Source organism: Mesoplodon bidens (genome assembly GCF_964165515.1).
Source record: "Mesoplodon bidens genome assembly, chromosome: 13".
NCBI lineage: Eukaryota > Metazoa > Chordata > Mammalia > Artiodactyla > Ziphiidae > Mesoplodon > Mesoplodon bidens.
Window position 1 is genome coordinate 63,168,018 of NC_138169.1, and position 12,978 is coordinate 63,180,995.

The 12,978-nt window shown below is 47.9% G+C and overlaps 1 protein-coding gene across 3 annotated transcripts in view; it reads right to left on the bottom strand.

Moving 5' to 3' along the window:
- Positions 1 to 12,978, bottom strand: part of LOXHD1 (lipoxygenase homology PLAT domains 1) — a gene marked incomplete at both ends in the record, with an annotated part of 203,543 nt that overhangs the window by 189,369 nt on the left and 1,196 nt on the right. For all 3 annotated transcript variants that reach the window (XM_081252599.1, XM_081252598.1, XM_081252597.1), the window contains 2 exons: positions 656 to 736; positions 7,337 to 7,451. In XM_081252599.1, the coding sequence (XP_081108725.1) occupies positions 656 to 736; positions 7,337 to 7,451 (196 nt within the window). The remainder of the gene's footprint in view (positions 1 to 655; positions 737 to 7,336; positions 7,452 to 12,978) is intronic.

Genomic DNA, 12,978 nt, shown 5'->3' on the forward strand with positions numbered 1-12,978 from the left:
GGCATGACTTGATTGGGGGTGGTAGTAGGTGGAGGGGGGCAAAAAGGGGCGATTGAAGGCTGTTCCTCAGCAACCAGGCTGTCAGAGCTATCCCTCCCCACACATTCACAAAAACTCCACCAGAGAGAGCAAGATTAGGGGAGATCTCTGTCAAAAGGCTTCCTGCAATGTGACCTGGCATCTCTAACACTCACTGGGTACTTACTGTATGCCAGTTAATATTCTAAACACTGACTCATTGAGTTCTTACTAACTCTAATGGTGCCCTAGGAGCTGGGCACCATTACTACAGACAAGGAAACTGAGGCTTGGAGAGGAAACATTCCCAAAGTCCCACAACTGGTAAATGGCAGGGCAGCAATTTGAACGAAGGCAATCTGGACTGAGTCTACTAACCACTTTGCTAGGGTTTTTCAGAGCATATTTCCCAAGTGTGTGAAAAATTGTCTCACGTTGTCTTAACCCAAAGAAGTGAAACTCTAATGGGCAAATTTAAGGCACAATGACTCAGAGTGGGAGGGAAAGATTTGGGCCTTTGGTCACCCCTCAGATGATGACAGGACAGCAATCAACACCCAAAAGTGTCAGTAGTGAAATCAGTTCCTATTCTACTTGCCCTCCTCTCACCCAACCTGGTCAGGGGCCAGGTTCTCACCTGATTTTGTAGATGAGGCCCACATTATTGGTTCTCACCCGGAACACATCGATGTTGGCTTTCTCAAAGGCAGATTCGCTCCTGCAATGAAGGTACGCACAGTTAGCACAGACCAGCACTTGGCTCACAGGCCCTGGAGGAGAGCCAAAGGCTGGCATCCCCCTACTTCCTCCACCATCCCACTCCAGGAAGTGCTACTGCCAGCCAATCCCATTCTGAGATTCCTTTCTGACATGGTTTGGAGAGGTGGAGGGCAAGGATGGTTCGTATTCATTCCTTGCTTTCACGCCCAGGTTCTTATGGGATCCTTGCTATGTATCATTAAGGCAAGCATGGTGGGCAACATAAGCCCCATTTTACAAACAAGTAAATTGCTAGTTGGTAGCAGAGCTGGGACCAGAACCTGGCTCCCAAAGTCATGATCCAATGCTCTGTGGTTGCTCTGGGTTGGGAGAGTGGAGGAGGAAGGAAGGTGTGATAAATGCCATGGTGCTCTTGGGTCTGCAGGCCTCCTGGCCTCTCCTCCTCACCTGCCTTGCTCTTGCTGGGAAGAGTTGCAATGGCAGCCCCAAGTGGATGCAAACCTTGGGGGGTGGTGGGCCATGGTCCTGCCATTCCAAGGAAGGAAACACTCAACCCCAACCAGTGACCAGGGAAGTGGGGGCGGTGATGGAATGCATATCTGGCATCCCACAGATGGTACAATCAGAAGCAAGTGCACCTGAGATGTTTCTCAATGAGATGCCCAAGCACGTCCAGACTCGGAAGTGTCCTAGCATCCATCAGCTTAGACACAGGAAGGCTGGAGCACCAAGTCCTCTGGGAGTGGAAGCCTGAATCTCACGTGGACATCAGCTCTGTCCTCTGTGTAGGCCAGGATGCCCGCCGCTTGAGCCCAGGCCTGCTTGCAGCTCTTCCTGCTACCACAGTGAAGACCTCACAGGGCTGAGAGCTGTGGACCTCCCTCAGTGCTCCCGGCCAGGGCTTTCAGCACCAGCACACAGCCCATGGGAAAAGAAAAACGCAGAAGATATGTCTGTTCATTGGCCATCATGTGTTTCAAAATAAAGAGGGAGGTGAAAGGTCTTCTCCCCAAGGCAGCAAAGGCTCAGACTCTCTCAGTAACAGAAGGCTTTTAAGGTTCTAGAGACCCAGAAGCTGTGATTCTGCAAACAGACCCACTCTGGCAAACAGTCTGGTCTGGGGAGATATTTCCTTATGGTGGGCACGTCATGAGACATGGGGGCCCAGGGCCCTCCTAAAGCAGTGCAGAGCTCACAAAATCAGGTAAAAATGTGCACCGAGGCCGCTTTGTCAGGGAGAAGAACCCCCAGTGGTGTAGCCCGGGGAACAGAGCGGGAGGAGAGAGTGGCGGGAACTTCCGGGTTTTGCTGGAGCGAAAAGGCCCGCCCCCAGGCTGGCGACATGGGCCTGTCAGAATCTCACTTCCAAGGGTGAGTGACAACATAGCCTGTATTCTGTTGCAGAGTCAAAGCAGTTGTTAAATGACTTGAAAAACACATGAACATCGATTATGTGCATCAGGACTGTGTGAAAGGGAAACAAGGAAATGAATAAGAGGTATTTTCTGTTTCAGTATACAAGACAAGGAAAGCGATTTAGACAGGAGTCTCTATATCATATAAATACCCTACAAAGCAGGCACCCTGGGAAGCTCTATGATGGAGTATTATGCAGCCATTAGAAATCCTATTGTGAAAAAGTATTTAATACAACAGAAACAGGTTTATGAAATAAGCTTAAAAGAAAAAGCAGGTTAGAATGTATAAACAACAACCAATACAAAAAGGACACCAAGTTCATTTAAAAACAATAAAGAGGGGGAGGATTTATACAAAAACGTCATGTCTACCTAATAAGACTATTATGAAGTGCTGGTTATTTATTCTTGTGTTCATTTTTTTTCAGTTTTCTGAAGGGAGCACATCTTGTTTTCGTAATTATGAAAAAAGCACAGTCCCCTGTTTCAGAAACCCCCACTCCATCCGGCCCACAGCTGCTTGTGGTGAATTCTTTGGAATGAATTTGAGGCTCGCTGGGCTTCATCTGCTGAGGGTGCATGGAATTTGGGAAACAACCAATGCCAATGAGTAGGGGAAGAGGAGGGTGATTTGGAAAAGAAAAGACAAGGTGTGATTTGGAAGGGAAGCAGCTGGCTTTTTAGGGTGTTTCTCATAAGAGTTCCAGCTCCAGCAGCTGCATCCAGCAAGGGGAGCTCCGCACCTTCAAAAAGGCCCTGTGCACGTGACCAGGTGGAATGTGGGTTGGCGCTTTCCAGTGTGTTTGTTAAATAATCGACCATGCTGCTTTACAGTCACTCAAGAAAGAAATTTTAAAAAGCGAGGTGGAAGAAGGGAAACGAGGAGGAAAGGTTTGCCAGGATGGGCAGAAGGCGTGCTCCACGCTGTCTCAGGACCACACTGGAGCATCCCGGGCATCACAGGATGTGACTCAATCGTCCACATTGTTTACAACATGGAGACCAATATCCTGGCGGACAAGAGCAAAGCCTTCTGCATTTCAGGGGTCTCTCTTCAGAGAAGGGAAAGCAAAGGACTGCAGAGACAGGGCTCTACAGACCCCCTCCTCTCAGGGAAGGCCCCAAACAATCCCAGATGAGCTCCAACCCCAGCCCACTTGCGGTCAGACTCCGAAATCCCCCCTTCCAATAAGTCAGAATGCAAATGCTGGTGGGTTTCAGAAAACTGACTGAAGGCGGTGTGGAAACAGCAAACGACAGATGTCCCTGGCCAAAGAAACATCAGAAATAGACACTTCTTCACATTTCCTTGTGGGAGATGGCAGGTTTTCCACGGCTCCTGGTCAATCCTCAAATGCAGGACACAGCTCCCTGCCCGTGCCTGCCGTTCCACAGGGATCCCACCCTTTCCAGGCAGCACGGGGCATTTTAGCTGCCTCCTGGGCAGAGCCAGCAGGCTAAAATGCCAGGATTCTACCACACTTGCAGTTGGTGAATTCTCAACAGGAGAACCGTGTTCCAGAAGATACATGAGATCCCATCCTTTTGCCATGTCCTAAACATGTAACTCATTGTTGGGGGTGGTCCTGGGTAACGGGGAAGGGGGCTTCCTCTGGGATCCAGAGCTGTTGGCACTTCGCTAGTGTGGAGGTCAGGGCGGAGGTCAGCTGGCAGGGGAATAGAAGTGGAAGTGTCCCACACTTTGCTGCCTAAGAGAGGGTCCAATGTGTGCCGAGGAATTTAGACCCCAGACCATGAGGGTGAGAACAATCAGCATTTTAACATCAGGCACCGAGGTTCTTCTTGCAGCAGGAATTATTTTGTATTGGAGAATAAAAAATCCTAGTAAGCCACCCGGGAGTAGAAGGTAAAGGCCTGGGGCAGAGGAGAAAGGCCACAAGAAAGAGTGGAATTGATGGGAGAGAGAAGAAAGAAGATGAGGGAGAGGCAGGAGAGAAAGGTGGGGTGAGAGACACGCCAGAGGCTGCAGAGAAAGGGGTTGGGGAGGACTTCCAGGAAGCGTGGTGGCTTAACTTTAAGACCCTGGTGCGGGCAGGCGGGGGGTCTATCTAGTATTCCATTTTAAGTTGTCTGTGTTGTTTCCATGTGAACTCTGGCACCCTGAGTTATCAGTGAAGTCTGATGCACACCAAAATGCCTTGTAGTTTGTGTGTGTGTGTGCATGTGTGTGGGTGTGCATGTGTACATGTGTGCTTGCGTGGATGTATGTGTGTGTGTTTGTGGGTGTAAAACAAGGAAAAGGAGCTCAGTTCCAGTTGACACAGGGGTGTGGGTGTGGGTTTGGGGTGACACAGTGTGGCCAGGAGGGAACAGCAGCAGACAGTGAGAGGAGAGGAGATTTCGAGATCAGTGGGCATTCTGAGCCAGACCCCAGGGACTGCTGAGGGTGAGGGCGGGGCTGGGCTAACTGCATCTAAATCTCACAGAGCTTGGTGACCTCTGTGGCCGTCTGCATGTTGGTTACACGGCAACCTGGACTTCCTCGGAAAGCAGTGCTCCCTTCCCAGACTCGAGATCTCCATCTTGAATTGGAAGGGTCTCAGATGGTGAGGATTGTGTCTATGCGATTCTCTTTATAGACAATTTGTCGGTTCTTGCAGCAGCCAGACTCTGGCCTCCTCTTTCCCCGTTTACCCTGCTCACCGCGGTCAGATTAACCCTTCTTGTCTGCACAGTACGTCAAGCCTCCACAAGGCCTTCTCCAGTCTGGTCCTCCCCTGCCTTTCCCACCTCCCTCCTCTCTGCCCCTCCATGCAGCCGGTAAGTCCCCATCCAGCCCCCATTGGTCTGCAGTGTCCCTTGTGGCCTCCATACTTTTTCAAGCTGTTCCCCCTCATCTAAAGTACCCTCTTTCTGCCCCTCCTCTATGAGTCCTTTTCACCTGTCGAGGTCCAGATCACATATCCTTCCCTGTAAAGTCCTATTCTAGCCACACTGATACCAAATCATTTCGTGAGCTCTATATGCAAAGCACTGGGATAGGTGCTGCAGGCACAAAACAGACTTCCCATCATCCTCTGGCTCCACCTATGCATCCCTCTATGCATCACCTCTCCAGCCTCTCCAAGGACATACAGCTGATGCTGCAAACGTGCCTGTATCCCTGAAACTACCCATTTCCTGCAGGCTCCTGAAGAACCCTCTGGACCGCTGGATTGGGATCCTGGCCTAATCTGTGCCCCTGATGCCCAGCTTGGAGCAGGACACAGATACAGAGAGACCCCTACCAGCAGACCCATGGAGTAATTGGGGGGAAGTTGATTCCCACATGCAGGCTATCTTGGAGAAGCTGGCTGCCTTTGTGTGGTTTCAGAAGCACCTGGAGACCTGCTGGCCCTGCCAGCTCAGTCATGCCTGAGACCCTTCTACCGTGACACAGCTTTCCTTCCCATTGAGAAGGAAGACTGGAACTCAGACTCCCAGGGTGAGGGGACACAGTGACAGACCTTCACATGGGGTTATAAAAGTTGACTCTGGGGACCTTCCTGAGAAGGTGTTTTGACAGAGGAAAAAGGTGAGGGGGGAGAGTCTGAGGGTCCAGGTGCATGAAAGGAGGAAAGCCAGTGAGGAACCACTGCAAGAGGGGAAATGGCTCTTTTTGTTAAAAAAAAAAAAAAAAAAAAAGACAGGCTGGTGACTCCAGAAACGAAGCTGGCCAACTCCCCAGGGTCTAGTGGCTTCTCCCTAGAGGGGTGCACTCCGGGGAGAACACATGGCAGAGAGGATGGACATTTCATGTATTCTCTTTACCGTGCCCACAGCACTGGAGAAAAGGGCTTCCACAAGCGAGTCACTCGGCAGTGTAACCAGTACAAGAAGGCAGGTACCCTGTTCTGCGGAAATGGACAAAATAGGACGTTATGCTTGCCTCAACGCTGCCGCATTTACACCAGAGGCTGCCTTCAGGGTAAACGTGTTACACTGGGCCTGGTCAGTCTGCTAAGCGCAGAGTTTGTGGATCTCCTGGCCTGTGGACCCACCTTTCTACTGCTTCGCCTGCCGCCCCTGGAGGTGCCAAGTTATAAACCCCAGAGGTCACACCCTGGAGCCCCAGGAGGCCTGCAGGGGAGTCTCCCACACACCCTCTAGGGCCACGGGGTCATGAGCTCGAGGACATGTCTGCCTCAAGACCCTGGGGTTTGAGGACCAGCTTTACCATCAAAAGCTCCATGACTCAGAGCTGCTCACCACTGCCCTCTAGGCCCCAGATTGCCCGTGAGCAGGTTGGACTACCTTCAGTTGTTTTCAAATTTTTCTCGGCTACAGAGCCCATGGCGCAAAGAGTATCTGACTGAGAAACTCGGTGGATATGATAAGTATAAGTCAAGCTGCTCCAGGGGGAGGAATGCTAGGGCATTGGGAGCCCAAAACCAACAGACCAATCCCCTGTTCCACTCAGCACAGGGTCAAAAACAGCTGCCCAGGCCACCAGTGAGGTCCCTGGCCATCTCTGGAATTCCATGATTCCGCTAGAATGTAACTGTGTGTGCACATGTGTGGCGTGGGGGAGAGGATGGAAGGGAAGAGACAGCAGCCTCTGCTCTCAGTGGGACACAATGAAATGGAGGGCACGAGTGTGCACACACACACACGCACACACAAGCACACCTACGCAAACACACGCACTGACTTGAGTGTGCGTTAGCAGGCAGGCAGGTTCAGTTTGATGCTGGTCCCAGGTGAGACGTAGGTGCAGAGCATTTAAGCTCATGACTCCTCACATACATGACCTTGTCCCCTCTTCCCAAAAGTCCTATGAGTTTGGTAAAACGAGGATTATCACTTCCAGATGACATATGAGGAAGCCAAGGCTTTGGATGCCAAGAGATTTGACCAAAGTTACATGGCAACTAAATGGTAAAGCTGGGCCTAGACCAGGTTTCTTGATCCCGAGGGCTTATCCTCCCACATCAAAGGACACCTAATATGAATTCTTGGGAATTCTGAGATCCAAAGTAAGCATTACTATACACAAAAAAAATCAAGAGAGGAGCTAAGGAAATCACTGGGAGAGGCCTGGCTGGCATGTGATCGGTTGTTAGCAAGGCCCACACCACTTAATACACCTGTGGACACACCTGTCTTCTCTCATGGGTTCCAGAACTTTATCAACCCCCACTAACAGCCCAGGGCCCCACCAAGGCTGAGTTGGTACTCACTTGCTGGTAAGATGGAGCTTGGGAGAGAGCCCATTCTCTCCAAAAATGGTGATGAAGACATTGGCATCGGTCCCTGCACCACGAACATCCCCTGTGGCTGTGACCACCTCGTACACTGGAGGAGGAAAGAAGACAGACCGCAGGCTCAGAAGAAAGCCCAGAATCCTACGTGGGCTCGGAGAAGCCATAGCTCCTGCCGGATCCACAGGGGGATGCCCAGCCACAGAGCACGCTCTGGACCCCTGCTGCAACCCGCAAGCCTCTGAGCCAAGGTCAGACCCACACCAAGCCCTGCTGTGAGACCATAATCTCCCACTTAATGCTGCACATTCATTTTACAGGTAAGGAACCTGCAGGCAAGGGGACAAGCCCAGGTCACACAATACACAATGTCAACACCAGAGCCCAGCCCAAGGCCTCCCAATGCCTGTCTGTGATCTTTCCAGCACAGCACACGGGTGCCATCCTAGCCAAGACCTTCTTCACAGCCTGCCCCTGGCTGTCACCTTTCTCTCTGCCCTCTACACAAGGCTGCTTGCAGGCCTCACTTCCTGTGACCTCCTGGGTGTTGCCATGGCAATCTCAGGATAACACATCTTAGTGGGGCGGATGCAGAACTTTGCCAGTGAGTCCCTGTAGGCAGGGGCACCGAATTCCCCTCTCTTTGTCCCCTTGAAGCTTGTTCTGTTTGCTATTGATGTCTTTTCTTTTGATGTCCCTGGTTCTGATGAAGGTCCCCGTGAGGGGGAGAAAGGAAGCAGTACATTTGCGTGACTCCCTGTCTCTTGTGATAACCAAAGCCTTCATTCTGCACAGTCTACACCACAGGGATTCCTGATCGGCAAACAACTCCTAGAGCCCTCCCTGAGATAACTCCAGGACCTGAAGTGTTGCCCATATGGTTTGCACATATACAAGGATGTTTCCAAACTGAGGGTTCATAGGAAAATGACCAGCACGGTGGAAATTCTAGAACCACATCACATGAGAGAAGACATATAGGCCTGGAGATGCCTGGTTTAGAGAAAGGAGTCTGGGGTATGGGAGAGGGATAAAGAAACTACCTCCATAGCTGCCCCAAGTGTACAGAGCTACTTCTCAAATAGGACACTAACCATTAAAAAATGATAAATTAGGGCTTCCCTGGTGGCGCAGTGGTTGAGAGTCCGCCTGCCGATGCAGGGGACACGAGTTCGTGTCCTGGTCCGGGAAGATCCCACATGCCGCGGAGCACCTGGGCCCGTGAGCCATGGCTGCTGAGCCTGCGCGTCCGGAGCCTGTGCTCCGCAACGGGAGAGGCCACAACAGTGAGAGGCCCACGTACAGCAAAAAAAAAAAAAAAAAAAATGATAAATTAGACAGTTAAAATTAAGACCATCAGGAGAATGAAAAGGCAAGCCACAGACTAGAAGATATTTGGAACGCACACACAGGCATCCCACCCTAATACCTTGTTTTATCACAATTCCCTTTATTGTGCTTTACAGATATCATGTTTCTTACAAATGGAGGGTTTGTGGCAACCCTGTGTCAAGCAAGTCTATCGGTGCCATTTTTCCAACAGCATTCGCTCACTCCTGTCTCTGTGTCACGTTTTGGTAATTCTTGCATTATTTCAAACTTTTTCATTATTATTATATTTTTATGACGATCTATGATCAGTAACCTTTGATGTTCCTATTGCAAAAAGATGGACTTGCAGAAGGCTCAGACTATGGTTAGCATATTTTTTAGCAAGAATGTATTTCTAAATTAAGGTATGTACATTTTTTAGACATAATGCTCTTGTACACTTAATAGACTACAGTATGGTGTGAAACATAACTTTCATATGCACTGGGAAACCAAAAAATTGGTATGACTCGCTTTATTGTGATATTTGCTTCATTGCTGGGCTCTGGAACCGAATCCACAATATCTCCGGGGTCTGCCTGTCGCCAAAAAAAGGACTCGTACTCAGAAAATGTAAAGAATTCACACAAATCAATAAGAAAAAGAAAGCCCACACAATTGCTTTAATGGGCAATAATTTGTTTTAAAGATAAACATACACTTACCATAAGACCCAGAAATTCCCCTTTTAGGTATTTACCCAAGAGAAATAAGAACATGCCCACACAAAGATCTGCACACAAACTTTCATAGCAGCTGTATTCATAATAGCTCTAAACTGGAAAAACAACCTAAAGGTATCAACAAGTGAATGAATTTTTAAAAGTGTGGTATATCCATACAGTGGAATCCTACTCAGTGATAAAAAGGAATGAACAACTGACATATGCAATACGGATGAATCTCAAGCACACGATTTGGAGCAAAATAAGTCAAACACAAAGCACTACACGATATGTAACGCCAGCTATGTGAACTTTAATCTATTATAACAGAAAGCAGAGCATGGTTGCCTAGGGTTGAAGTTAGGGGGAACTGCCTGGGAAGGGGCACGTGGAACTTTTGAGGGATAATTTAAATGCCCTATATATAAATGGTGCTAGTGGTTACATAGATGTATACATTTGTCCATACCCATCAAATGACACATTTAAAGTAGATTCATTTTATTGTTAATTATATTGCAATAAAGTTGAAAAATGGGCAAAAGACTAAAATAGTCATGTCATAAAAGAGGATATCCAAATGGCCAATAAACATAGGGAAAAGGGCTCAGCGTCATTATTCATAAGGGAAATGCAAATTAAAGTTACCATGAGACACTACATATACCCACCAGATGGCTAAAATTAAAAAGATGGACAAATACTAAGTATTGTCAAGAATGTGGAGCCATTGGCACTCTCATACATTGCTGGTGGGAGTATAAATTGGTACAAGCCCTGGTAACTAAACATAAGCCCACCCTATGACTCAGTGATTCTACTTCCAATTATAAATCCAAGAGAAATGAGTGCATGTGTCCATCCAAAAATGTGTGCAAGATCTGTAGCAGCTTTATCCATAATAGCTAAAAACTGGAAATAACCCCAAATTTCATCAACAGTAGAATGGTTAAACAAATGGTGATATATTTATAAAATGCAGTAGTACACAAATAATAAAAAAGAACAAACTATATAACGAGTCACAACATGGATAAATCTCTTGGATATAATGTTGAGTGAAAGAGAAGCTAGACACACAAAAATGTGTGTACTGTGTGATTCCATTTATATGAAGCTCAAAAGCAAAAAACTAATGTATGTGATAGAATCAGGAGGGCCATTACCTCTGGGAAGAAAAGTAAAGGAGCTTTCAGGAGGTTAGAAATGTTCTGTGTCCTGTTCTGAATGGTGGTTACACAAGCATGCACATGTGTAAAAATTCATCAGCTGTTCCTTTTTGAGTTTTGTGCTATATATATATATATATGTGCACATACATATTATATATATTCTATAATGTGCTGTATATACATATATATAATATGTATATTATTCTTCAATTTAAAATTTTTAATTTAAAAAGTTCAGACAGCTGAAGAACTATCTCAGAGAAGACAAATACCTCATGGAAGACACAAAACTCTGTTTGGTCCAGAGAGGAGGGTCCCAACTAGTAACATCCCTGGTCAGCACAAAGAAGAACTGTCAACAGCAACAAAGGTTGTTCCTAGCACAGAGCATGACAAATGGGAGATGCTCGATAAATAATTACATGGATGAATGAATGAAAAAACAAATGAATGAATGAAACAATCAATGAAATGAATGTGGACTATGGAAATAAATTGACCAGTATGTAAACCTCAGTTCTACCATACTGGCTGTATGATTTCAACCAAGTTTCTTACTGAGATTCATTTTCCTTATCACTGAAAGAGAGAGAATTTCTTCCTTGAAGGATTATCATAAGGATTAAATCAAATAAAACAAAGTTGTCAACTTGCATACTCATTGACCTAGCATATTTCCACTTCTGGGAATTTATCTTACAGACACTCCTTCGCAGCTGGATGAAAGATATACATTCCATAAGTGGTAAACTGTTACCATCATCACCACCATCATCATCTCCATTGTTGTCATCATCAACATCAATATCATCTTCAACATCACTACCATCATCTCCATTAACAACATCCCCAAGAAGGAAGGCTGCCTTGGGAAACTGTATTCCAACAGACGCTGGGTAGCCCCCTATCTAGGATACAGGAGAGAAAAGGGCCCCAGGGCTAGAAGCTTGTGCAGGATGACCTCTGAGATCCCTTCGGAACCCAGATTCTGGTAGGAGTCACTCTCTTCCCCTCACGGGCCCTGTATTAGTCAGGAGGTAGACCAGTGCACCAGCCTCAGCCTACCCTCAGAGCATGGAGGGAGCTGCTCTCCTTCCTCTGGCTGTTGGCAAACACCAGGGTAGCCTGGAGGCGACCTGAGGAACAGAGAAGGAAACCTAGGCCTTTCTCCTCTTCCTTCTTCTTCTTCCCCATCACACTCATCAAGATTCTCCACATAATGCAAGAACCTAGTGCTCAAAGGGAGTAGGCGGCACATCGTTCTAGAACAGAGAGGGTAACAATGACAGCGCAGGTAAAGTTCAGAAAGTGACTACTGTCAGAATCATACACATTTATCGCCCAGTCCTGTAGCTGACTGCGGAGTCAGTGGGTCTGTGTCTCTTAGAAATGTCAGCATGGCACCCACCCTGGCTTGCTCTCCTCCAGCTATTTTTAGCAGAGTCAAGATTGGACAGTACAAGAGTAAGGACCAGCCAGAACAGCAAGATTCAAATCCTAACTCTGTTACTTACTAGCTTTGTGATCTTAACTTCACTGTGCCTCAGTTTCCTCGCCTGAAAAAGCAGATTTTAAGAACCCAACCCACCTTGTTGGGTTGTTGTGAAGATTAAACCGACCCACATGGGTAAAGTGCTCAGCGTGGTGCCTGATGCATTAAATACATGATTCTACTGAACAGCATCGTGACCTGAAGTGGGGACTTGTCTTGGGAACTGTTGAAGTCCTTGTCTCTCCTGCTTGTGACCTTGTTGAAATCACGTCAGTCCTCGGAGCCTCAGTCCTTAACCTGAGACTAATCACACCTGCCTTGACTGTTCTCGGGGATCTTGAGGATTCAAAGTGAGAATGGAAGTGAAAAGGCTTTGAGAAGGGTAAAAAGAAGAGGGAAGCTGTGAAGGATCATATAGTCACACGAAGGCAGGCAGAACCCATGAACAGAAGTGGACGGGATGGCGGCTAAGAGAGGTTTTCGAGTGCTCTCACCAGCATTCGTGTTGGCTGGGGCAAATCACCCCAAAGCTGAGAGTATTTGTTATGGGTGCTGCCCGCACATCTAGCCTCGATGCCCCTGGCCCCACCAGACAGAGCTTGGAGCACACGTGCTGAGAAAAGGCAGCAACACCTCACTTGTTCTAGGTCCTTCTTTCCACCCCACAATACCCACCTCCACCCCAGAAGGTACCCAGGACGCCACGCCAGGAAAGGGGCCTCGGCAGGGTCACAGCCTCATAGTACCATAGCAGCAACCACCTCCTCTGAGCCTGGGAGCTGGGTTAGGAGTCAAGACAAATAAAGGAGCCCCCCCACCCCCTGCACAGAGGTCAGGATGGCTGAGGCCACAAGTCCAACAGAATCGGATATAATCAAGGAACTCCCAGCAGACAGGAATTAAGGAGGGCAAACAAGCCCA